At 37.1% G+C, this 27,837-nt stretch overlaps 1 protein-coding gene and 1 long non-coding RNA gene across 2 annotated transcripts in view; both read right to left on the reverse strand.

Moving 5' to 3' along the window:
* LOC118767067 overlaps window positions 1-1,000 on the reverse strand; it is an 11,006-nt gene extending 10,006 nt beyond the window's left edge. Inside the window, exon 1 of the long non-coding RNA XR_005002960.1 lies at window positions 923-1,000. This is a non-coding gene — a long non-coding RNA (uncharacterized LOC118767067). The remainder of the gene's footprint in view (window positions 1-922) is intronic.
* A 4,575-nt stretch (window positions 1,001-5,575) lies between these two features.
* On the reverse strand, window positions 5,576-27,702 carry LOC115221473 (ankyrin repeat and SAM domain-containing protein 6). The gene is made up of 17 exons (XM_029791658.2): window positions 26,200-27,702; window positions 25,513-25,557; window positions 24,425-24,632; window positions 22,921-23,021; window positions 20,912-21,023; window positions 19,770-19,797; window positions 18,583-18,687; window positions 17,112-17,234; window positions 16,674-16,841; window positions 14,741-15,131; window positions 13,311-13,395; window positions 12,508-12,667; window positions 11,365-11,413; window positions 8,468-8,535; window positions 7,959-8,075; window positions 7,145-7,211; window positions 5,576-6,246 (listed from the first exon to the last, which is right to left on the reverse strand). The coding sequence occupies exons 1-17, from the start codon at window positions 26,897-26,899 to the stop codon at window positions 6,236-6,238; spliced, it is 2,538 nt and encodes an 845-aa protein (XP_029647518.1). The 5' UTR covers window positions 26,900-27,702; the 3' UTR covers window positions 5,576-6,235.
* Window positions 27,703-27,837: the final 135 nt, after the last annotated feature.

Consider the following 27,837-nt stretch of genomic DNA (forward strand, 5'->3'; position numbering starts at 1 on the left):
TGTATATATACACATGTATATATATATACATGGATATATATTCATGTATATATATACATACATATATACATGTGTATGTTGACACATGTGTATATACACACGTGTATATATATACATGTTTATATGTATACATATGTACGTATATAAATACATCTATATATATATATACGTGTGTGTATATATATACACACACACACGTATATGTATATATACATACGTGTGTATACATACACGTGTATATACACACATATATATACATGTGTATATACACGTATGTATATATACATATACGTATATATACACGTATATATACATGTATATATACACATGTATATATATACGTGTATATACAAGTGTGTATATATACGTGTATATATATACATATAAATATACATGTATATATATATATGCGTGTATATATATATATACATGTATATACATTCATGTGTATATATATACATATATATATACGTACATGTATATATATATACATGTATACATATATACATGTATATATATATACATGTATACATATATACATGTATATATATATACATGTATATATATATTCATGTATATATATACATATACACATGCATAAATACGTGTATATACATACGTGTATATACACGTATGTATATATATATATGTACGTATAAATATATGTATATATATACATATGTATGTATATACGTTCGTATATATATATACATCATCATCATCATCATCGTCGTTTAACGTCCGTTCTCCATGCTAGCATGGGTTGGACGGTTCGACCAGGGTTCTGGGAAGCCAGAAGGCTGCACCAGGCTCCAGTCTTATCTGGCAGTGTTTCTACAGCTGGATGCCCTTCCTAACGCCAACCACTCCGTGAGTGTAGTGGGTGCTTTTTACGTGCCACCTAGTCAAAAACGAAAAAGACCCTAAAACAAAAACTGACAATTTTCAAAGAACAGAACGACATAAAAATTCTAAACCCAGCAAACGTAAGAAACAGGGTCAAAAAAGTAATACAGACAAATATAAGTATCTTGAAGAAAATAACAGTCGTATGTATTGCAAGGAGGGTGAGAGTAGTTCAAATGGCCGAAAATTAACCTTAAGGCTGAGAGTGAAAGACTCTTCAGCAAAAGATTGATATCGATTTTTATGAAAATATTTGTAAAAAATCTTTTATATATAAATATTGTGAATAGTATGTGCATATGTGTGTTTTCACTCGCATGCATGCTTACACACACATACACGTGTGCAGGTCTATGTCCAAATATATTCCTGCAAATTCAAATATTAACTTAATGTACATGTATATATGTATACATATATATATACATACGTATATATATACATGTATACATATATACATGTATATATACATACATGTATATATATACGTGTATATATACATATGTGTATATATATATATACCTGTATATATATACACATGTATATATGTACACGTATATATATATATACATACATGTATATATACATGTATATATATAGATGTATATGTATATATATATATATATACATGTATATGTATGTATATATATGTATATACATGTATATATATACATACGTGTATATACACACACATGTGTATATACTCACACGTGTATATATATATACATGTTTATATATATACATATGTACGTATATATATACATACGTGTACATATATATACATTTGTTTATATATATGTATATATATTCATGTATATATATACGTGTGTGTATATACACGTGTATATATATACACACACACACGTATATGTATATATACATACACGTGTATATATACATGTATATATATACACATGTATGTATATACGTGTGTATATATATACACGTATATATACACTTGTATATGTATACATGTGTATATAAATTCACGTATGTATATATACATGTATATATGTATACATGTATATATACATGTGTATATATATACATGAATATATACATGTATATACAAGTGTGTATATATATACAAATATTCATGTATATATATATACACACGTATATACATACATGTGTATATATACATATATGTATATACGTGTGTATATATATACATGTATATTTGTGTATATATATACACACTTGTATATACACGTATATATATACGTGTATATATTCATGTATATATATACACATGTATATATACATGTATACATATATACATGTATATATATATACACATGTATATATACATATGTATATACATATGTATATATATATATAGATGTATATATATACATGTGTATATATATATATACATGTATATATATATATACACATATATATATACACATGTATATATATATACATGGATATATATTCATGTATATATATACATACATATATACATGTGTATGTTGACACATGTGTATATACACACGTGTATATATATACATGTTTATATGTATACATATGTACGTATATAAATACATCTATATATATATATACGTGTGTGTATATATATACACACACACACGTATATGTATATATACATACGTGTGTATACATACACGTGTATATACACACATATATATACATGTGTATATACACGTATGTATATATACATATACGTATATATACACGTATATATACATGTATATATACACATGTATATATATACGTGTATATACAAGTGTGTATATATACGTGTATATATATACATATAAATATACATGTATATATATATATGCGTGTATATATATATATACATGTATATACATTCATGTGTATATATATACATATATATATACGTACATGTATATATATATACATGTATACATATATACATGTATATATATATACATGTATACATATATACATGTATATATATATACATGTATATATATATTCATGTATATATATACATATACACATGCATAAATACGTGTATATACATACGTGTATATACACGTATGTATATATATATATATGTACGTATAAATATATGTATATATATACATATGTATGTATATACGTTCGTATATATATATACATCATCATCATCATCATCGTCGTTTAACGTCCGTTCTCCATGCTAGCATGGGTTGGACGGTTCGACCAGGGTTCTGGGAAGCCAGAAGGCTGCACCAGGCTCCAGTCTTATCTGGCAGTGTTTCTACAGCTGGATGCCCTTCCTAACGCCAACCACTCCGTGAGTGTAGTGGGTGCTTTTTACGTGCCACCTAGTCAAAAACGAAAAAGACCCTAAAACAAAAACTGACAATTTTCAAAGAACAGAACGACATAAAAAATCTAAACCCAGCAAACGTAAGAAACAGGGTCAAAAAAGTAATACAGACAAATATAAGTATCTTGAAGAAAATAACAGTCGTATGTATTGCAAGGAGGGTGAGAGTAGTTCAAATGGCCGAAAATTAACCTTAAGGCTGAGAGTGAAAGACTCTTCAGCAAAAGATTGATATCGATTTTTATGAAAATATTTGTAAAAAATCTTTTATATATAAATATTGTGAATAGTATGTGCATATGTGTGTTTTCACTCGCATGCATGCTTACACACACATACACGTGTGCAGGTCTATGTCCAAATATATTCCTGCAAATTCAAATATTAACTTAATGTACATGTATATATGTATACATATATATATACATACGTATATATATACATGTATACATATATACATGTATATATACATACATGTATATATATACGTGTATATATACATATGTGTATATATATATATATACCTGTATATATATACACATGTATATATGTACACGTATATATATACACACGTATATATATATATACATACATGTATATATACATGTATATATATAGATGTATATGTATATATATATATATATACATGTATATGTATGTATATATATGTATATACATGTATATATATACATACGTGTATATACACACACATGTGTATATACTCACACGTGTATATATATATATACATGTTTATATATATACATATGTACGTATATATATACATACGTGTACATATATATACATTTGTTTATATATATGTATATATATTCATGTATATATATACGTGTGTGTATATACACGTGTATATATATACACACACACACGTATATGTATATATACATACACGTGTATATATACATGTATATATATACACATGTATGTATATACGTGTGTATATATATACACGTATATATACACTTGTATATGTATACATGTGTATATAAATTCACGTATGTATATATACATGTATATATGTATACATGTATATATACATGTGTATATATATACATGAATATATACATGTATATACAAGTGTGTATATATATACAAATATTCATGTATATATATATACACACGTATATACATACATGTGTATATATACATATATGTATATACGTGTGTATATATATACATGTATATTTGTGTATATATATACACACTTGTATATACACGTATATATATACGTGTATATATTCATGTATATATATACACATGTATATATACATGTATACATATATACATGTATATATACATATGTATATACATATGTATATATATATAGATGTATATATATACATGTATATATATACATGTATATATATATATACACATATATATATATACACGTATATATATATACATGTATATATATATAACACATATATATATACACATGTATATATATATATACACATGTATATATATATATACACATGTATGTATATATATATATACACATGTATATATATATATACACATGTATATATATATATACACATGTATATATATATATACACACATGTATATATATATATACACACGTATATACATACATGTGTATATACATGTATATATACACACGTATATACATACATGTGTATATATATGTATATATACACACGTATATACATACATGTGTATATATATGTATATATACACACGTATATACATACATGTGTATATATATGTATATATACATGTATATATATATACGTATATACATACATGTGTATATATATGTATATATACATGTATATATATACATGTATATATACATGTATATATACATGTATATATACGTATAAGTGTATATATATATACGTATATATATATACATGTATATATATATACATGTGTATATATATATACGTGTATTTATACCCATGTATATATACATACGTGTATATATACACATACGTATATATATGTATATATACGTATAAGTGCAGGAGTAGCTGTGTGTTAAGTAGCTTGCTTACCAACCACATGTTTCTGGGTTCAGTCCCACTGTGTTGCACTCTGGGCAAGTGCCTTCTACCATAGCCTCCAGCTGACCAAAGGCTTGAGTGGATTTGGTAGACAGAAACTGAAAGGAGCGCGTGATTATGTATGTATATGTTTCTGTGTTGGTGTGTGTGTCTCCCCCCCCCACATCTCTTGACAACCGATGATGGTGTGTTTACGTCCCCGTAACTTTCAGTTAGGCAATAGAGACTGAAAGTTATTGATATTATAAGTTTTGAAAAAAAAAACACATTACTTTTGAATTACCTGAAGTACAGAAATTAATTTGAAAAATTAACGTTTTGCATAAATTTACAAGTTTATTTAGAAAATTGATCAGAGTTGAATGCTAATTAACATAGCAAATCCTGGTGAGTTTCCCAGAATAGTTCATCTTTGGCACAAAGTTGTTTTTTTATTGTTTGAATCACAGAAAGGTAACAGTTTACCGAAATATAAAGAATATTACAAAAAAATAAGAAAATGCAAATTGACGAGAATTGGTTTCAAAAAAGAAGGAAAAAAACCTGTGAATGAAGTGTAAAAGTTTTTCTTTTTTTACTTTTGATTTTTGTGCCTTTTGATCCGAGACCGTTTCTTTGGGATATAAAACCGCCACATCTACATACAGCCTTCCATAAATGTGACCCCTCTAAGTGTTAATTTGAAACCCCCATTTAAGCGTTCCAACTGATGCCCAATTCCCATCACAGGAATATTTCAGTCGGTCAACTCTAACATAACGAACCCAAGAGCTAAGGTTAGAGGATATTCTTTCTTAAATAATCTCAAATCTTGATAAATTTTGAAAACTGAAATGTTAATCGCCTCTGTTAATTGTGGAAATAATTAACTCTTGAATTTGTGACTTCTTTTCCAGACAAAAGCATTAACGTGAGTACTTTGCAAATGAAACGCCTGAGATTCTTGATAATGGGGCAGTTTTCTTCACAATACTGTTTAGTTCAAGTCTAAAAGAGAGAAAAAAAAACATCTTTAGATTTCGAGACATTTAGAGAGAGTGAAAGTTATTCTGATTCACTCTGGGCCAAAAAACCTTGAAACAGCAGCAATAACTGATTGATAACATTTAACAAAAAGAAAAACAGTTTGGAACCCACCAACTTTGCAATCATGGGATTATAATAAGCAACTTCCATTGTGTGTGTGTGTGTGTGTGCTAGTTTCCCCATTTATAATTTTATAACTTTTTCCTGTTACTATTTGTTGTTTTACAAATGGATTTTTAAAAATTTATTCCATGTCTTGTAAAGTGCAGAGTTACAAGTCAGACATCAACATTTGAGGCTCAATGCTTTTCTTATGAAGACGTGGATTGTGAAAACATACACAGCTGGAGTTACTAGAAGTAACAGCAGCCAGTTCTTACTCAAATCACAGATTACCATCTTTAGAAAAAAATTTTTTAAAAGCACAGCGTAGATGTTGATGCATAATAAGGCAGGGGGAAGGGATTATTGTCTTTTTAACATTTGCTTTCCATGCTGGCACGGGTTGGACGGTTTGGCTGAAAGCTGCACCAGGTTCCAATCTGACTTGGCATGGTTTCTATGGCTAGCAGATGTCCTTTCTAATGCCAACCACTCCAAGAGTCATAGTGGGTGCCAGTCAGGCAGCACTGGCATCAACCATGACTACGATTTCACTTGGTTTGAAAGTAACCGAGACCTTCAGCAAAGTGCCAAAGGTCTCGGTCACTGCCTCTCTATTAAGTTTAGGGAAAACACAAAAAAAAAATAGGCAGGGTTGGTCATTTTGGATCACTGATGGGGTGAGCTGGGGCTGGAGGTTAACGAAATAATAAAGCAAATCATTGAAAATTGGTGAAAATATAAACGAGTTTCTTACCTTCAGTTAAGCTTTGAGCTTTTTGAAACAATGTCAAAGTCTCCCGGAATTGTTGTCTTTCACGACCCTGCAATTATATAAAAGGATGCTTTTAACTCCATGCCCTCATGGTAATCTGCCATTGTCGTTAGAATTAAGGTGAGTTAATTAAGTCGTTAGCATTCAGACAAGTGTATTGTTCATTTATTCACATTGTTTAAATAATTGGGTCTTATCTGGGAGGTTTCTGGTTTTGATGATGTGATTCTATACTTTGAGAATGACATTGTAGGATAGGTATGAGGGACCAGATCCGACCTACTTGAATATAAAACGGGGGATATTTGAGCCACACCGGGCCCTTTTTTGAATGCTAAAGGGTTAAAAGAAGGAATGTCTCAGATTATTCATTCAGTCTCTAAATAATTCTAGTTTTCTACATCAATTAACATACATATTAATTAAATTTGTGTCTACTAATTGATGTGCCTTTAATGATTCACTAATCAAGACTTCAACAAATACAACAAAATGTATTCTCAGTTGATGAGGTCATAAACAGATATCAAGATGGAACTATGTTCAGAGTTGTCTCCCATGCTTGCTAAAACAATTCATAGAACAACGACTAATATTGTCTTTTCCTCACCACATAATTATTTCTAGTTAGTTTTTTAATGCCCTGTCATTAAATATGTCAACACTAAGTTTTGTTTTCAAAATTGTCTGAGAGTGAAGGCATTAAGAGGAGTTTACGGACATTGTTAATTAGAAGTCATTAATTAATATTTCAGGGAATATAATGATGATGATGAAAACATTGAAATGGAATTACTTTTCCTGTTTCCAGTTCTGTGATTGCTGCTAGAATCTGTCTTCGAGATTCGTTGTGTGAGATTCCAAGCTCTTTCAGGTCTCGGTCGGTGAGCGTCAGAAATGCTTCCATGTCAACCTGTTTGGTGAGGGAGAAAAATCAAAAACACTCTTTGATTAAGGGCAAAGAAAAACTATCAGTGCAGGACTTGATTGCTAAACTCTTTTTTTTTGTTACTGAGTATCTTGCAGTGATGCACAACATTGAAGGAATTGGTAAACGAGGACTTTAACAAAAGAAAGAAGCTTTGTATATTTGTTCCCCCGTGTTGCACAGACAATCCCATGTCACTCTTGCCATCAAAATACAGTGAATCGATGACTGGTCTGCTGCAAACGAGTCTTATTTTGCATAAAATGTAATTCAATATTTTAAAAATCAAGAAACCTTAACATTGCAGTGTAGAAATTGTCTTATGAACCGTAACGTGTGAAAAGCCAACCATAACATTACAAGAAAATGCTTATTACCTCTTGTTCTTCAAATATCGGATGGTATCTTTCCAGAGATAATTTCTTGAGTATTCCAGATAATTCATCTAAAGCAGCAAGGAAACCAAAATATTAGAATGTTTAAAATTCTTCAAGTTTGATATATATATATACATACACACACAAAAAAATATATATATATACAGGTTGTTTTTTATTCCTATACATACACACAAACTGATTGTGTGTGTATATATATGCTTTTGTATGTAGAAGATGCACAAGTACAATAAATGGTGAAAATGTGCAGAAAAAAAACTCCAACTGCAGTGGGGGGGGGGGGCTAAAGGTATCTGTTACCTAGGTGACCAAGTTAGTAGCAGAGGTGGATGATCTGAGAGCATAGCTGTCAGGATAAGAATAGGCTGGGCAAAGTTCACAGAGCTCCTACCCCTGCTGGCAACAAAGGTCTTCTCCCTCAGAGAGAAAGCAGATTGTATGATGCCTGTGTGCAAATGGTATGCTACGTGGCAGAGAAACATGGGCCATAACATCCAAGGACATGGATAGGCTTGGAAGAAATGAAGCTAGTATGCTTTGCTGGATGTGCAATGTCAGCGTGCACACACAACAGAGTGTAAGCAGCCAGAGAGAAAAGTTAGGCATCAGATGTGGTGTGCAAGAGAGACGACTGCGCTGGTATGGTCATGTGTTGCATATGGATGAGGACTGGTGTATCGAAGTGCAGATTTCTGTGGTAGAGGCAGAAGACATGGGATGAGGTGATGAAGCATGATCTTTGAGCCTCACAAAGGCAATGACTAGTTATCGAGACCTTTGATGATATGCTGTGTTTGAGAGGACCTGTCAAGCCAAGTGCATCCATGCTGGTGGCACGTAAAGAACACCTTTCAAGCGTTGAGCCTCACAGTGGCAAAGTGGATGGGTTCCTTTCGAGTGTTGGGCCTCATGAAGGCAAGAACTAAGACCTTTGGCATTATGTTGCGCTTGAGAAGAAGGCCCGTGAAGCTGAGCAAAATCGCAGAGACCAATGTCACACAAATTGGCACTCATTACACTCTTGGAGTAGTTGGCATTTGGAAGGGCATCAAGCTGTAGAAAACCATGCCAAATCAGACTGGAGTCTGGTAGAGTTTCCAGCATGGATAATGGATGCTAAATGATGATGATAGATATATATATACATGATTCTTTGAATCCATGTCTTGTTCCTTTCACTTTCAGAAATGCACTGAACTAACAATTTGGTCATCTGGAAAAACAAACCACACAGTTGTTGTTGTTGTTGTTTGCTTATTCTGATGTAAAATATTAAATCAAATCCACAGCCATTTCAATTTGATTCCAAGACTTTGGTCTGAATCTTAACAGACACACACAGAAGCACATGAATATTCTTGTAGCAATTCCATAATACCTGGGGTGAAGGTGTTGGTTGTGTGGTTAAGGAGTCTGTTTCCCAACCACATGGTTTGGGGTTCAGTCCCACTGTGTGACACCTTGGGCAAGTGTCTTGGGCTGACCAAAGCTTCTCCTCATGTTTATATGTCTGTACATTCGTGCCTCCTTGTCTTGACATTACATGCTAGCTGTAAACGAGTGTCACTGTCATACAAGCAGTGTCATTGGTTTCCAGTCTTCCATGGAAACATCTCCATTCTTGGGTAAATCCTTGCTTGGAGACAAGTGAAAATTGGCAAGAAGAGGAGGAGTTTGGCTGTCTGAAGAGATCTGCCTCAAGGAATTCCGTCTGACCCCCATGCTAGCATGGAAAACAACAACAATGATGATGATGAGCTTTAATTAAACAGACTAACGAAAAGAAATACCTTATCACCTGCAGCCACTCACCAAACCATCTTTTTTAGCAGCCAATTATAACCTACAGCCATTGTCTTGCTGTGTTCTTGGCACATTTCTATCTTATCTAAATTCCAACGCTTGTCCTAAATGTTTGCAGTGGATTACATCTCATATACAGACGTGCATGTGTATATATATATATATATATATATAAACACACACACACACATGTTTAAGCCTTCTGTTTAATACGTCATCTTCTGTTGATTTTCTGCCAAGTTGATTTATGTTCTTTCTCTGTTTGCAACCTAATTCTGTTTTGTAATCAGTAAAAAGTAAGCAGACACAGCTAATTGTGCATCTCTTATCCATTCCGTTTGGATATTCCTGTCTCTCATCCAAGCCATGGCAGGATTCTTGCAAAAAAAAAAAACAAGAACAACAAACAAAAATAAAAACCTGCCACAAGCCATCATTCTGTTCTGCTTCTGGAATATTTCGGCTGCCGTTTCATTATCTGAGGCTAAGTCAGTGTCTTAGTTATAGTTTGCTGGGTTGAAAGTGAATCTGAGACTTAACAACCACTGGGGTCTGTCTCTGATGCTTTCTCACAGACCAACCAATAAACTCACCCGTCAACCCTTTCGCATTCACATTATTATTCTGCCAAATGCTTTTTTTTTATTCTCATTGTGTTGTGGCTTTGAGATAACTTAATTTTTTAGAATGGCATTGTAGGGAAGGTGTGAGAGGCCAGATCCGACCAGTTTAAACATAGAATGGGGAGAATATTTTGGGGTCAGATACAGCTGGTTTAAATTACATCCTACTTTGATAAAATAGGAAAGATGCATTGGACAGTGTAGTCCTTGGTATATAAAAAGATGAGATGGTCACATCAGGATTGCTGTTGATGAAAGTCGCCTTGAGCTTAAACAACAATCTCGACCCCTCCCTCCCCACCACATCATGAAAACTCTATTCCTGACTCTAGATCATTCCATGATACCGAACCCTCAAACAACAATTTTGTTTTCATTCCAATGGCTGCAGTCAAACCATATTAAAACACATTTCTCACATCAAAGAATCCCAGAAACAAAATTCCTCACCTTCGGATCCGATCTGTTTCTTGTCTTCACAATAAACCTCCTCTTCAGTCTGCAAATAGAAGAGAAAAAAAACGATGCACAAAATAAACGGGTTCTTTCATAGTCAGGGAACTCGTGTATCAGTTGCCTGGACCCTAAAATTATCCCCTTTAGATACAATAAATGAAACAAAGAATTCTTTCATAGGACCATGGCTTGTCCATTAACAACATTGTTTTCTTATGAATAGAGTCACATCTGAAATACTTTTCTTCCTTAAAAAACAACGTACGATGGATGAGGATGATTATTACATTTTTTCAATAATATTGACCCCTTTTACTAAAAGCCAGTGATTTTCTCCTCTTTTTGAATGGTCATAAACCATTTCTTGTCGAGGGACAGAGGTAGAATAATATGACTCGTATATAATCCGTGGTTATTTTGTCAACAGTCAAAGAAGAAATGAAAAGCGGCTCTTGTGGAACGGAAATCCAGAATTAGGAATCAGCAGGCAAAGATACTCTTCCCCTGTCGGATCAGTTTGCAAAATCCGTGATTTAGTCTCAGGGTCACAGTTGGGAAGTTAGTCAGACGGCAAGTTTCAGCAGGATTCATGGATTTGTTTGGAGATTTAATGCTTTTATGATTTGGTCAGAGAAAAAAAGGGCAATGCCCAAAATCTGTTGAAGGGTCTCCAAGACTGATAAAAAAAAAAGGGGAATATGACAGCAAGACTGGTGGGTTGCAACTAGAAAGAAGCACCTTAAAATAACAAATTACTTTTAGGTCAGGGACCAGGTCCAAATTATTGCAACAGAATGGATTTAAAAAAAATTAATTTCTGCCAAGGGACAGATGTTGGTATTAAACTGGTCAACAACTGAAGTCCACTGTCCAAGTAAGTTCATTTGATAAGTTTTGAATAGATTCCATCCACAGGTTTTTGGTAGATGATGTCTTGCTTAAGCTGCCACTCAGCAGGATTGAACCTGGCATCATCTAATGACAATATTCAGTTTTCAATCTGAAGTCATTAAAATTTAATTTACTACATCACATCTTGACGATAAGCAAGGTTTGTTTCTTCGTTAACAACTGAATTAGAGACAACATATCCGGTCCAGTCAGGTGGGAATCTAATTACTTCAAAGTTTAACTTACCTTGCCAGGTGTTGGAGAAGCTGAAGGTGTTAAGGTAGATGTACTGTGGCCATGAGATGATCGTTGTGGGGTCATTGAGGAGCTGCCACTTGTAGAACTGTCTGGTGAGGTAGTGTTAGATGCATTGCGAAACGCCGATAAACCCATTGAAAGTTTACCACTGTTAAAAGGAGACGAGAGCAATTGGTGTGAAAAGCGAAAGATGGGGGCAATAGCAAGACTAGGTGTAAATTATGCAGAAAGGAAAAGGTCCTTGGTGTTTCATTAAGAGTGAAGGGGGATGCTAGAGGGGAACATGAAATTCTCTTTTCTCATCATTTAATGCTGGCATGGGTTGGATGGTTCAACAGCAGCAAATGAGTTGGAGGACAGCATCAAGTTCCAATGTCTGTTTTGGATGCCTTGTGTATACTCTTTTACTTGTTTCAGTCATTTGACTGCGGCCATGCTGGAGCACTGCCTTTAGTCGAGCAAATCGACTCCAGTACTTATTCTATCGGTCTCTTTTGCCGAACCGCTAAGTGACGGGGATGTAAACACACCAGCATCGGTTGTCAACTTTGCCTTTCATCCTTTCAGGGTCGATAAATAAAGTACCAGTGAAACACTGGGGTCGATGTAATTGACTTGTCCCCTCCCGCAAGATTTCAGGCCTTGTTCCCATAGTAGAAAGGATTATTAGGGGTGGTGGAAGCGGCGTGTTCTACTTTGGCTTCAGACCAGAAATTCCACGCTGTTGATGTAGGATCAAATTACAGCAAGAGAGGAAAGTAATTTGAGGTGTTTAAAAAAAAAGAATTTACCTGTACAAACGATGAGCTGGAGAATAAGTTGCCGGATTGGGTCCACATTTTGCCCAGGCAAGGTTTACATCAGTTGGGGGGTACTCTAGAAAACAAACCCCAAAAAACATAAAATAAATGTATCCTAATCATTGCTACTCATCCTCATTAACAACCTACTCTTAATGAAGTGAAATCAGTCATTGACTGTGGACATGCCCCACTGATCCTTTGATCTGTTGTCCACTAAGCTATCAAATTGGTCATCCATAGGTTCTTAACAATCAGTCAACCTCAGAAAGCAATTTAACATCAATAAATCAACGAATGGATTATTTCAACCTCAACAAACTCCCACCACCAAATAAAACCCCAACCATAAAAATCCCATCATCCCATCAGACTGCTGTTAATTACAGTTTTGAATCTTTTTGAATCTAAAATCCATTTCTTCATCGTTTCACTTCTCACTCGGGAAACTCTCTCTTTCAAACACTAAATCAATTCATTTCATATCTCTGAACTTTTCCTTCTTCAAAAGGCTGAGCCTTACGAAGGAGATGAGAAAGGACCATGTGGCACAATGCCGCATTCATGAAGACCTGCCCACCACAACAGAATCGAGATCCTAAAACCGAGGTGTCATGTACAATGCACTGGTGCTAGTGTCATCTAGGAAGGGGTTGGCATTAGGAAGGGCAACCAGGTATAGTAACTGACCATGGAACCTGGTGCAGCCTCTGGCCTTCCACAGTTCCTGCTAAGCCATCTGACCCATGCCAGCCTGGAGAACAGACATCAATTGATGATGATGATGATGATTTGTCATTGCAGACCATCACCAAGTTTCTTCAGAATATCCTCATCGTTATTCCAAAATCCTCTTTTCCATGCTTGCATGGGTCGGACGGAATTTTTGACAGCCAAATCTTGTTCCTGTTGTCATCTCTTACTTGTTTCCAATGAAGGTAATATTTCCCTTTCACCAAACATGTTTCCACAGGAAACTGGAAAGGACCCTGCTTGTATGACAGTGACACTCATTTACAACTATCATGTGATGTGAAGACAAAGCAACATGCACCAGTATGTACATAATATATATATAGAAAGAGAGACACAAACACACATATACAGCAGTCTTCTTTCAGTTTCCATCTACCAAATTCACTCAAGACTTTGATTGGTCTATGACTACAGTGGTTGGACTGAATCCCAAACCATGAGAGGTTGGGAAGCAAAAAGTCTTCATCACTTGGTCAGCCGGTGCCTCTGTTGTTTCTCTCAAGCATCCCTGGTTGTGAAACACTGAACTTGAAAACCAGGGCAGAACCAAATTGGATATTCAACATGGAAAAAATTCATCTCTCATTGTCACTAAGGAAAAGGGTTTGAAAAACTATCCCCTGTGGAGGAAAATGATGAGAATGTTTGTCAGGTGTAGCACTCACCTGAGCTAGGAACAGCAACAGCAGAAGAAGCTGATACAGGGCTGCCAACAGGACCTTGTTCTGCACACAACCCAAGGGAACTAAATTCTCCAGCCGCCGCCGCCACACGATTAGACATTGCCACTCTTGAATATGCTGCAGCAGACGTCGGCCCAGGGACAGAAGATGCACTGGGGTTGTTTGTAAACTGGTACGGCAAATGCTTTTTGTAACCAGGAATGATTGTAGCAGTTGTTGAACCGGTGATTCCAAGAGAAGGACTTGAAGGAAAATAGCGAGAGGCTGGGGCCATCATGGGTGTTGATGGGTTCACTTGGTGATGCATGTTTAGGTTTCCTGTCGATCGATTGTGGAGCAGTTTGGAAGGACAAGCGACGGATCGGCCGGATCGCTACAACACAGAAAACAGCACAATTCAAAATTTCAGGAAATACAAAAGAACGGTTGAAAATATCAAATAAATTAAATGTGTGAGGGAAGGGGTCGTGTCAATCTGTTTTTAATAATTACTGGTAGACTTTGAATCAGCTTGTAGGAGTAGATTGCTGGCTGAGACTGGCATTACATCTCTCTCTCTCTATATAGCTGAAGTTGTCTGTGCATGGCAGGTTTGGTAGCCTTCAACTAACACTATCACCTCTGCGGTGCAAGTTGGCCAAAATTGAGAGCATGATAAAAGAAGGCTTGTTCTTCCTTCCGTAGAAGAAAAAATTCAAATCCGACCATGTTGACACCAAAAATTATTTACATCAAAAAGGTGTTTTCTTTCTTTGAAAATCCCTATTTTTTACGATTTTTTTACTGCCGTCTCGCCATTTTTTGGTGTATTTCAACCAGAAAAATGTTCACTTAAAGAGAATAACAAGTTACAGCATGCAAAAGTTTTACTTTTTAAAAATTCCAAAAATAAAGGGTCGAAACAAACCCGAGCAACGCCGGGCGATACTGCTAGTTTAAAGTAAAGTTACTTTGGGATTCTATACACTCCAAGAATGGAATCCCTGATGTTGAGAGAAATGGAACTCTTTGAAACGGTGAAGCATTTCCTTTTCTAAAAACAAACTTCGTCATCCAGACAAAAATTAGAATCTTCAAAATGAAGAACTTTGCTAATCTTGTCAAGAGTCATAAAAGTTAATCCTTGTTTTACTTTTGTTCAAGCTAATCAGACTTCATGGTTTTTATAGGATGTGAGATTTGGTTGCTATTTCCAGAAAATCAAGTAAAAACTGTGAGTCAAAGACTTGTCTACTCCAATAAAAAGGGTGAGTCAAAGACTAACGGTTGTCTTCAAAGGCAGAATAAACTTTAGCCTGAGACACACAAAAGTTAGAGAGACTCATAACAGATGACTCCTGCATCTTGTATGGTGTTCTGGCTTCACCTAAAAATAAACAACTTACTCTTTATCCTAAGTAATCCGGCTCAATGGCAAATCCTTATTAACCACCCCTGACCCAACCACTAATCCACAGATCTGTTGACCTCCCCACTTCAACCATTTCCATGATAGTCTCTGTTTCTCAGAATCAATTGGTGATTTACCAATTTTGTCTAAGTCCATCTTTCCCATCTCCTTTCATCTTCTATATTTTCTATATTGTGTCACCTTTTTCTGGTCTTGCACCAAATGCTTCCTCCTTAGGACATAAGCCCTCTGGGACCCTTTTCCTCACCATGTTGGCCTTTTTGTTACTTATCCCCAGATCAGTCCTGATTGAGTTCATCTATAACCAAAGATGTTCCACCTGTGTCTCACATCCTTCTTTTTTTCAAAGAGAGTAAAATGGGATTTGAGGGAATCTTGCCATTTCTTAGCAAGCCAGATGATTATTTAAAGGGTTCGTGGGTTATTTTTTTTTCCTGCCTCTTTTGTAAACCTGGAAAAAAAAAAAAAAAAAATAATAATAATAAAGGTACAGAAAACACTTACTGTTGTTGAGTTCATGAGGACCGGAGAGACGGGTGCTGTCCTGCGTCCAGTACAGAGTTTACGTGATGTGTGGTCAGTGCTGTCCAGACCAAACGTCGGTTGTGGCAGGAATGGCGGAATAACTGGTTTCAGGGTGTCACAAGAGTTGGAATGTGGGGTGCTCAGATCCTGCAGAAACACAACAACAACAACAACAACAGCCAATCAAATTGTATTCTTCATCCATTATTTGACTCAAAGACACAATAAGTTGTCTGGGTCAAGAATTGAACCCACATCCTAATGACTGATAGCTCAACACCCTAAACTGAATACCTTCACATGTTACATACCAAATACCAGTTTAAGAAGAAAAAAGTGATTTGCTTTACGAATACTTTTCAAATTTAATTATCACAGACAGACAGTGTTTTCATTAAAATTAATTAGTGATCTCACCTGAGTACACATTGTTGCACTTCGTTTAGTTTCCTGAAGAATCATCTCGTAACTATTGAAGTCAACCATCTGTTGAGCTGGTAAAGCAGATGAGGGAGGGCCATGCTGGTCTCCCATGGCAACCTGAAACACACAAACAACACTGAGACCTAGAGCCAAACGACAACAACAACACCAACAACACAACTAGTGACAACACCAGCTAAAGAGGGTGGAGACTAAATCTGGTCATTTGACTTTTAGAAATAGCAGCTAAAACTCCTGCAACATAATGGAGGCAGGGAAGACACATTGGATAATGCAGTCCCAGATGAACTATACTTGAAACAATAAAAAAGGAGGGCAGGGATGGATTGTCTTTAAACAGGATTGGTCTGTGGCTAAACAACAACTTGAGAGGATTGAACAGACTGGAGAACATGGTGATCGAGAACGTTATGAGATGTTTAAGGGTCTTTGAGTTGACTCAATAAAAAGGTGCCTTAAATTGGAGAACCTTACATACAGAATCATCATTTAACATCTGCTTTCCATGCTGGCATGAGTTGGACAGTTTGAGTGAGGACTGGCAAGGCCAGAGAGTAGCACCAGGCTCCAACTGTCTGAATTTGGCATGGTTTTCTATGGCTGGATGCCCTTCCTGATGCCAACCACTTTACAGAGTGTACTGGGTGCTTTTCATGTGGCACCAGTACCTGTGATCTCAAAAAGAAGGAGTGAAACGGAGAGATTAGAGTATGAGAGAGGAACCGGGGTAGCCCTCTTACTTGGCCACCTCAGTCGGACAAGGAAGGAGAGTTAGAGAGAGAGAGCCTGCTCACCCTATCACTCCAGCTCTCTCTCTCTCCCATCTTCCTCTCCTTCCTGAGGGAGCCAAGTCAAGACTGATGGGTTTTGATTATCCTTAGACTGAACAATAATCTTGAAAGTTTAGAATAAAGGGAGCAATGCTAAAAGGACCCACAAACCAAGTAATGGAGTTAAACAGGCTGACAAATTAAGTGTGCCACAAAAGAACAAATACAGTCCATTCCATGGGCTTCCATACAGTTTCCACCAACTCAGTTTTACTCATGAGGACTATGACGAAGGCTACATTGGAAGACACTTGCCCAATGTGCCATGCAGTGGGATTGAACCCAGCGAAACGATAAGATGGAGATTTGAAAGAGAATCTCTGCCACCAGGTTTAACGATTCAGCCAGGGTGAACCTTGTTGTGGTTACTGAATCTGCTAGAAATAGCAGTCAGTTCTCACTCGGACCACATCCTCTTGTCTTAGAAAACAGAGACAAATTGGATAATGTGATCAGGTATGCAAGAGTGTGTTTTGGGGAGAAAGGCAGATGGAATGCTTTTGATTAAAGGGTCTGTGGGATTAAGAGATGACTCAGGGGATAGAGTTAATGGGGGTGGGGGTGGCAAAAAGAGGCAGAAAATAAGAGATTTTAGGTGAATTTAGACAACTTACATCCGTATCAGGCTGGAACGGTCCCGTTGCAAAGTAATGAGAGGTGCTGTAGGTGCGACCGAGTTTCAGGTTACGGAAACGGTTTGACATACGACTCCACCAGGCCTGGGTATAAGGGAAAAAAACAAAAACAAAAAAAGGTTTTGGAATAATAATTCCAGAGACAGGCAACATGTTGAAACTAAACTGTTGCCGAAAAAGAAAATTTTAAAAATACATAAAGGCCAAATTCTGTTCCTCACAGAAATTTAACCCTAAATGCTTAAATTATAAACATGCAGAACAAAAGCATCATTTTGGGGCCTTTTCCAGCACTTTTAAGAGTAGCAAATATGGGTTTGATAATATATTCATGCAAAGCCAACAGTAACATAGAAAATGGACATAAAAGGAACAAATCCCAAGGAATTACAGATATCATCATCATCATCAGACCATCCACTTTTCCATGCTGGCATGGGTTGTATGAAGTTAGTTTGGGTGGATTTAATATGACCAGGTGCCCTTCCTCTTAGAAACCCTCACCCATTTCTATGACTGGACATGTTTCCATAGAATACTAGAAAGGAAGGACACTGCTTGCTGGACAGTGGCACTCGTTTACAGCGACCATGCGATGTCAAGACAAGCAACAGTAAGTAACACACACACTGTGTGTAGATATATATATCTATATATGTGTGTATACATACACACACACATATATATATAAAGTTAATCCAAACAGGAAAACACAAAAAAACACAACAACGTGAGGATGTGGAACAAATATAGTATTATTGGACGCTCAGGAAAGAAGGAGGGTTTAACGTTTCGAGCGAAGCTCTTCGTCGGAAACATAGGAGAAGGAAAGATCCAGAGAAGGGAAGACACAGGAAAAAAAAATATATATATTTATATATATACAATGGGTTTCTTTCAGTTTCTGATTACCAGTTCCACTGACGAGGCTTTGGTCGTCCTGGGGCTTCAGTAGATGACACCTGCCTAAGGTGACACGCAGTGGGATGGAAGCCAGAATTATGTGGTTCAGAAACAAACCTCTTGCTATAACAGCCATGCGTGTGTGTATATAGTGTTGGTCAGTGAAATGGTTGAAGAACCAAAGAATCAAGAGACAAAAAATATAGAAAAAAAGAAGAATTGTTGGAATCGGTTGAATGGAGAAGCGATGAGATGGCACTTACTCTCAATCCATTCTGTGAGTGTTCTTCGCTGAAACAAGAAAATATTTAGAAATATTTATTAAACAATATTGCTCAAAGACGGTGAAGAAGGAGAGGAAAAGAGAGCAAAAGACACAATGAAGATGTAGAAATGTCTAAGGTGGTGGTGGTGGTGGTGGTGGTGGTGGTGAATGTTGCCAAGAGGTTGAGGTTGTCCTGAGTGGGAAAACCATTTGTAAGGAGATGGAATACAAAGAGAAGTTTCTTGCTGTTTGGAAGGAGTTCAATCTTTAGAAATAACTTCTTTGTATTTTAACCAATAACATGATGGCTTGACCGGTTAGAAATAGCAGTCAATTTTCCCTCAAGTCACACTTTACCATCTTAAAAGAACAAGAAAGAACACACTGGACAATATAGTCACTGATATAAAGTATGACTGGATGGTCACATCTGGACAAAGTTCTGTAGTTGGAAGTAATTATCTTAACCAATAACATGATGGCTTGACATGTTAGAAATAGCAGTCAATTTTCCCTCAAGTCACACTTTACCATCTTAAAAGAAAAAGAAAGAACACACTGGACAATATAGTCACTGATATAAAATATGACTGGATGGTCACATCTGGACAAAGTTGTGTAGTTGGAAGTAATTATCTTGTTACTGAACTTGGTAATAATCCTCTACCAATTCTGATTAAATGTAAAATGTGATCCACTGAATAGAATTTCTGATGTTAAGTTTCCTGTTTTCTACAGAAAAAATAATAAAATCAGATTTAGAAGAATTTCTTATAATCACCATTTTGCAACTGGAATCAGTTTAATTATAAACTGAGGAGTTAAAAGTCAAAGATTTTGTGCAGTGATTCTATAGTTCTGCCTCAAGGACAATTTTGACCACAAGTTCGCTGGCTGAGGTCAAAGAACAATACTCTTAAGCAAGACACACCATGCCACCATTTGTCACAATTTAGTGAAAAAGAAACATTAATAAACACGTCTGTTACATTTTGTGGTTAAGAAGAGCTGCTGATTTATAAGGATAAAGTAGTCCTGTAAAAGTGTGGATTTGCAGAGCTATCCCACCCCCCAACACGGTATTATGGGGAAGAAGAAATACAAAATCTAAGAAACAAAAGAAATGCTTTGATGTCTGACCTGAAGTCTTGAACTGTGCCATTCTGTTTGGCCCATTTCTTGCCCTGGCGCTGGTTCGTTATTTTCATTGTCTTCTCAGCAAGTAAACGAAGTAAGTCCGTGTCGACATCATCTAAAACAACAACAATTCATAACATAGACACCAGGCCACAATTGTTTGGTTTTTATTTTTTAATGGGAGGGATGGTTTAGTTAAAGCCATCAATTTGGACCCCACTCCCCACTATTTTACTTCCATCCTGGAAAGGAAGCGAAGTCATCCCCAGCAGGATTTGAACTCAGAATATAACACAACATATTCTAGCAAAGGTGAAGTAGTGGAGTTAATTTGTAGCCACAATGATCCCCCACCACCACCACCACCACCAGGACTCAAAAAAATGTAAAGGCGATTAACACCACAAGGTATTTTGTCCACTGTAATAATAATAATAATAGCTTCAACAGTAAAAACTGGTTCAAATTTTGGCATAAAAGCGGCCAAGTTTTTTTTTGTGGGGTGGAAGTTAACCACTTCATGGCTGCTATTTTGTTTTATTTGGCCCAGGAGGAAAGAAAGGCAAAGTTAATCTCAGCAGGATTTGAACTCAGAATAGAGAGAGTCAGAAGAGAAATTGTGCAAAGCTGTTTCTAGAAGAGACAGCAGGGGATGAAATGAAGGGGTGGGGTCAGAGGTTTTTCAGGACCCTTCATCAATGAGAAGAAGTAAGGAGACAGGAATGGGGAAGGGGTGAGAAAGGGGGGGAATGGCTGAAGGCAGGGTTAAAGGGTGGATAAGGAGTTAGGGGGTCTTATGAAGATGACTGACTGCAGAAAAATAAAGGAGAGAGAGAGAGAGAGCAATATGAAAGTAATGATGAAAGATTAGTCGGAGGAAGGATGAGATCAAAAGAGAGAGTAAAGGGGGGAGGGGAAAGAGAGAGAGAGACAAACATAGAATATGAGGAGAGTGAGAGATGAATGGTGGTGAAGAAGGAGAGATAATTTGTTGGCTCAGTGAATAGTGATGGAGGGAGGTGCTGATCAATGTAAAATGCAAGTGGAGAGTACAAAATGGATGAATTACAAGTGAAATAGTTCTGACTGCTAAGAAAAATAAGAGCTTTCAAGGAAGAGCTACAGATGATGAGTGATGGAGGTGTCTTGAGGAAGAAATAGGATGAAAGGCCCAGTTGTACACACACACACACAACACTTCTAGAATTCAGTTTTGTTGAGTTGGGAAAATCTTCTCGAGAAGCGTATGTCATCAGTCATGTCAGTCTTTTGTCAATGAGGTTCAATATTTTGAGGTCAGCCTTCATCACTTCATCCCATGTTTTCTTGGATCTTCCCCATCCACATTTAGCAAGCACCAAATCCTTACACATCAGGTAGCCATACCAGTGCCGTCTTCTTTCTTGCACCTAACATCTCATTCCTCTCTTGACCAGTTTTTCTCTCACATTCCTGCACATCCAATGGAGCATGCTACTTCTGCTGTGCTCATAGAATGGACTGCTCCAGTGCATCTATTGCATGCAAAGCTTTACTACTACTACTACTACTGAGGACAGAGAAGAAAATGCCTTGTGGTATTATACTCCAACTGGTTTCTGCACAGAGTCTTTCTCTCCAATTTTCTTGCCAATGACTGGATCAAACAAGATTATGGTCAATTGAGCCAAATTAACTAACTAACTAACAATGGAATTGAACCTGGCATCCTGGAATTCCTCACCACAGCCCCATGACTGTAGCCATCATCATCACCATTTCCCACTATCCCTGCCTACAGTAGACTGCACACCACCATGACACCCCTTACTCTTCCGTGCTGGCTTTCGACGGTGGCCGTCGATTTTAAATGTCAAACATGCTTGCCACAAAACAACTGCAATGGTTTTCAACAACACAAATGAAATGTTTTTGCTGAGCAAATGCAACATAAAAACAAAAACAATTTTAGATGACAAATCGCAGAGTTGAGATTTGAGTTTTGTTAATTGAATTGAAGAAATGTTACCAACCGAGTAGAGAGGCCATGTCAAAGGCTGTGCATCCGTTTTTCGCTTGAACCGTCACTTCGGTTTTGGCCTCGTTGATGAGAAACATGGCAACGGATTTTTGTCTGGAAAAAGAAAGAAAATCATTTTAGTTATGTGATGAAGATGATGTTTAATTGGTTGAAATCCTGACATCATCTTGTAGTCAAACTCCCTACAGCCCCTTTATTTCCTTAGTCCCCAGCTTAACCTTCATTGGGGAGACCTATGATTACAGACATTCCTGCCATGACCATTTCATCTACGATTACTAGCTTATCTAATGAATCACTGAGTTTTTAATTCATTTTACAAAGAATGTTGTGACTTGAGAGATATTTCACAGCTATTTCTAGCAATATGAATAACCCCAAGCAGATTCCCATCCAGAGGCAAATATTTCCGACAACCATCAACCCGTAAAGGTTCTTTTGCTCCTCTTATAAACCCCAGGCCCCTAAGTCCCTTGCTGTTCTAGGAGCTTTGATGTTGTTTAACCCAGGGCCAATCCTTCCCCAGCAGACCCATGATCAAAGACATTCCAAGGCAAGTTGTGTCCATGTATTTAGCTAAGAGCATCTAGGATTACATTGTCCAATGTTTTACCTCTCTCTCTCTTTTGTTTTTTAAGAGAGTAGGGGGTAACTTGAGGGCGATTTGGTTACTATTCTCAGCACATCAACTAAACATGTAGAAGTTCTCTAGTTGGCTCATATAAAATAAAGACAAGGATGAAAGTGTTTAGCAATGTTTCAGTAGTGGTGGCCATTATTTAAATCTAAAATTCAGTAAATACCCCCTCCCTTCATCTTAAAAAGAGGACATTTTGGTTGATGCGATCCCATGTACACTGTTCCAGAGAAAAAAAAGAAGAGGGAAGATGAGTGTGGCTGGGATGTCTTTGATCAAGGATCTGCTCAATCAAGCTGACCTAGGGTTAAACAACAACAATAATCACTGCATGTTGGAACAAGAAGTATGGCTGCCAGCTGGAGAGAGAGAGAGACATGATGAGTCTGGAACATAGATTCAGCGGGGAGGGTCACACCCCAGCACCCAACCAAATATCTCAGTGTCATTGCTTTAGTATATATTTTTCTTCTTTTACTAGTTTCTGCCATTGGTCTATGGCCAGGCTGGAGTCCACCTTCAAAGATTTTTCCTCAATCATATCAATCATTATTCAAATGATTTCTATTTCTTAAATGACCAGGAAATAGGACATAAAATGACAATATAAATAGGACAACAGCAGTTTTTTTAAACTGCTAAAACATAAAAACAAACATAAACAGAAGAGTTTCTGTCAACCAAATTCTATTCCTAAGTTATTGGTAAACTCAAGGTTCTGCTAGAAGACATTTTCCCATGGTGCCACACAGTGGGATTGAACCTAGAACCACGTGGCTGGAAAGTGTACTTCTTTACCACACAATCATTTGTTCACTATAGGACTGTATAACAACAAGAAGAAGAACGAGTGAGTTACCCATGGTAGGTGGCTTGCATCAATGCTGTCCAACCACTGATGGTGTCTTGTTTGTTGGTGTCACAACCATTCTCAACCAACTGACGGACAATGTCCAACCGTCCCATCATGGCAGCAAACATGAGAGGCGTCGCTCCATCCTGGGGCGAACAAGCATCAACTTGGATCTTATCTTCTCTCAGAATCTGGGAAATGCGTTCAAGATCACCTAAAAAAGAAAAAAAAATGAAATTGTCAATTCACATCAAATAAAATCCATTGTCCCATCAGTCGTGGCCGAGTGGTTAGGGTGTTGCACTTGCAATCACCAGATCATGGGTTCCACTCCCAGACGGTACACTTGTGTTGTTGAGCAAAAGATTTCATTTCAAATTGCACCAGTCCACTCAGCCGTAAATGGGTTGCTCTGCAACCGGATAATCTTCTTGCGGTCAGGGGCAACGGTGTTGCTCTGCTCCCCGAGCCATCAGGGTGGCATCACTTGAAAGATAAAATGATGCAAAGTGCATTGTGACTAGTGATGTATAACGTCTGATAATCTGGTTGATCATGTGATCCCATGAAGGCCCCACGCAGTTCTAATGCTGGAAGATTAAACAATGCCATTACATGTGTGCTGTGCTTCGTTAAAGCTGAAGACAGAAAATACATCAGACAGCAGCAGCATCATCATCATCATTTAGCATCCGCTTTCCATGCTAGCATGGGTTGGACGGTTCAACTGGGGTCTGGGAAGCCAGGAGGCTGCACCAGGCCCAGTCTTGATCTGGCAATGTTTCTACGGCTGGATGCCCTTCCTAACGCCAACCACTCCGTGAGTGTAGTGGGTGCTTTTTATGTGCCACCGACACGGAGGCCAGACGAGGCTGGCAAACGGCCACGATTGAATGGTGTTTTTTATGTGCCACCGGCACGTGGGCCAGGCAAGGCTGGCATCGGCCACGAATGGATGGTGCTTTTTACGTGCCTACATTAATCCTGATAATACAAAGCACAGCAAACAATGACAAAAACAAAGTCCGTCTGTATTGGGCCCCTCACTGCTGGGGGCCACTCCCTGTCAAAGCTACAAAATAAAGAAGACATACCTTGTTTCGAAGCAGTTATGATGTCAGGTTTCACTTCTTCTGGTGCTGCAAAAGAAACAGAAATTAAAAACAAGAGAATCAGAGTTAATGGTCAAGCGAGAAAGGGAAGGAGGACGACACCCTGAAGCCAGAGACCGTGTCCAAATGTTTGCAATTGTGTGGTCAAGGCGGTGGCCTGAGACTGATATTAAAGCACACAAGAACAAGGAATGGTCCTTGCAGACAAGATGTCACACACACTTTGTCTTATCTACCAAATTCCATTAAATAAGGATTTGGCTAAACCAAGAAAATGGTAGACAACATTTGCGCAAAGTTCCGTGTAGAGGAAATGAACCACAAACTAAAATTGGAGAAAAACACATTCTTTAACAAACAACGTTTGTGGAAAGTTGATGTTCCACTGCAGGTCCCTACAGATCCAGCAGATTGCTATTCACAAGTAAGGGTACAGCTTAAGGAACTCAAAGAGCAAACGGTCTTATTGAATGCTTTAAGCTAAATGCTTATAACATGTCCTGCTGAAGGATTTTAGAAAATATTTTGAATTTTTAGAAAACCATCTACAAATTCAAATATTTTGAGGGCCATTGTCTACATATTAAAACATGTAAGCCAAATTACAACTGAACAATAAAAAAAAAACGGGGCTCTTTAATTAAAAATGTCAAAATATAAATAACTTACAAACTTTCGGTTTATTTTTGGTTTTTCGATCTAAATAGCCGTGAACTTCTCGCTTTCCGCGCATCTTCGCCATTTCCAGGGCAGTTCGGTCGTTAATGTCGGTCAAATTCGGATCACAGCCTCGTTCGATGAGCACCTGAGCAGTGGTCATGTGTCCGTTTTGAGCAGCTCCCATTAGAACTGTAAGGCCATTGGACGGCGTCTGATAGTTGACTTCGTATCCTCTGTCCAGCAGAAGTCTCAGAACGGAATCGTGTCCATTCTGAGCAGCAGACATCAACGGCGTGATCTCACAGTCTTTCCCATGTCTGTTATATTCGGCCCCAGCATCTAACAACATCCGTACAACCTGCAAATGGCCACCTCGAGCAGCAATGGTCAGTGCAGAAGCGCCGAGGCGGTTCAGAGCATTGAAATCCGCCTTGTTTTGTAACAATAACGCCACAACATTAGTATGGCCGTGTCGACAGGATTGCATTAGGGGCGTCCAACCAGCCATGTTGGGTTTATCCAGAGCAGCTCCTCGCATCAACAGGAGCCGAACCACTTGTTCTTGGCCGTTCGCTGCTGCCATTTGTAAGGCAGTAATCTCATCGTCGTCCACATCGTCCACCTGTACGAATCCTTGATCCAACAGGCTGAGGATAACGTGAACCTCGCCATGTTCACAAGCGCTCAAAAGTTGTCGGAATCTATCCATGGTCCATGGTTAAAAGCCATCACCCGTCCATCAACCATAACGCCCACCCAGTTGTAAAAAAAAAAAAAACGAAAGGTTAATATAATAAAAATTTACAAAATCTAAAATTAAAATTAATCACAGATCCGAATGCAGTGAAGGAAGAATTACTGCAGACGATAAACAACCGGATTTGGTTAAAGATATTCAAGGAATATTTACTTCTGCGGTTGAGTTTAAAAAAAAAGGAGTCAGTATTGAGTTTTAAAAGTCTGCCAATTCTCAAAAGGAATTTTTCACAGTTTGACAAAGTTCTTTGCAAGAATATACGAGTTTGTTGGTCAAAGTGGCAACACCCTTCCCAGTTACAGACACAAATACAAAAACCAGAAAAAAAAAAAAAACAGTAATTATTTTAACATTTGTCGTTATATTGTAATTATGAAGTCATATGAAGGCAGAACAAGTTACCACCATCGTTGCTGAGTTCTTGGAGTGATGTTTGGGAATTGAATTCCATAAAGTTGGTTCGAAATTCCAGGATTTTCTTTTCCAGAAAAATTTGAAGGTTTTTTTTTTTGCTTCTTGTAAAAGTAAATAAATTGAAATCGTCAATAATTGGGAAGAACTTCGCGTGTAGAGATGTCTTTTTCATGTAAAGAATGCTTCAACACTCCACAGAGCCACGTTACTCCAATATTCCATCGCTAAAACACTCAAACAATTCAATAAAAACTCAGCCCAAAACTTTCCAAAAACTTTTCGCAACTTTCTCGGCAGGTGCCCGCCATGATGGCATGGTGTGACGTCACAGCTACCCAGCATCCAACATTTCCGGTGAGAGCACGTGCGTTTGTGATGTAAACAAAAGTGGGACATCGACGTCCGGCGTTCGATCCCGTTTGCCTCCCCCAATTCAATCTTTAACCCAGTCATTGACCGCTCAAACGTGCGAGTAG

The sequence above is a fragment of the Octopus sinensis genome, linkage group LG18, assembly GCF_006345805.1.
Source record: "Octopus sinensis linkage group LG18, ASM634580v1, whole genome shotgun sequence".
Classification (NCBI taxonomy): Eukaryota; Metazoa; Mollusca; class Cephalopoda; order Octopoda; family Octopodidae; genus Octopus; species Octopus sinensis.

Coding starts and splice junctions, on each gene's coding strand:
- LOC115221473 (XM_029791658.2), bottom strand. CDS start 26,899: ATGGATAGATTCCGACAACTTTTGAGCGCTTGTGAACATGGCGAGGTT. Junction 17,235..18,582: donor CGTTCCAGCCTGATACGGAT/GTAAGTTGTCTA, acceptor TGTGTGTTTCAG/GTTGCCATGGGAGACCAGCA. Junction 16,842..17,111: donor GTGCAACAATGTGTACTCAG/GTGAGATCACTA, acceptor GTGTTTCTGCAG/GATCTGAGCACCCCACATTC.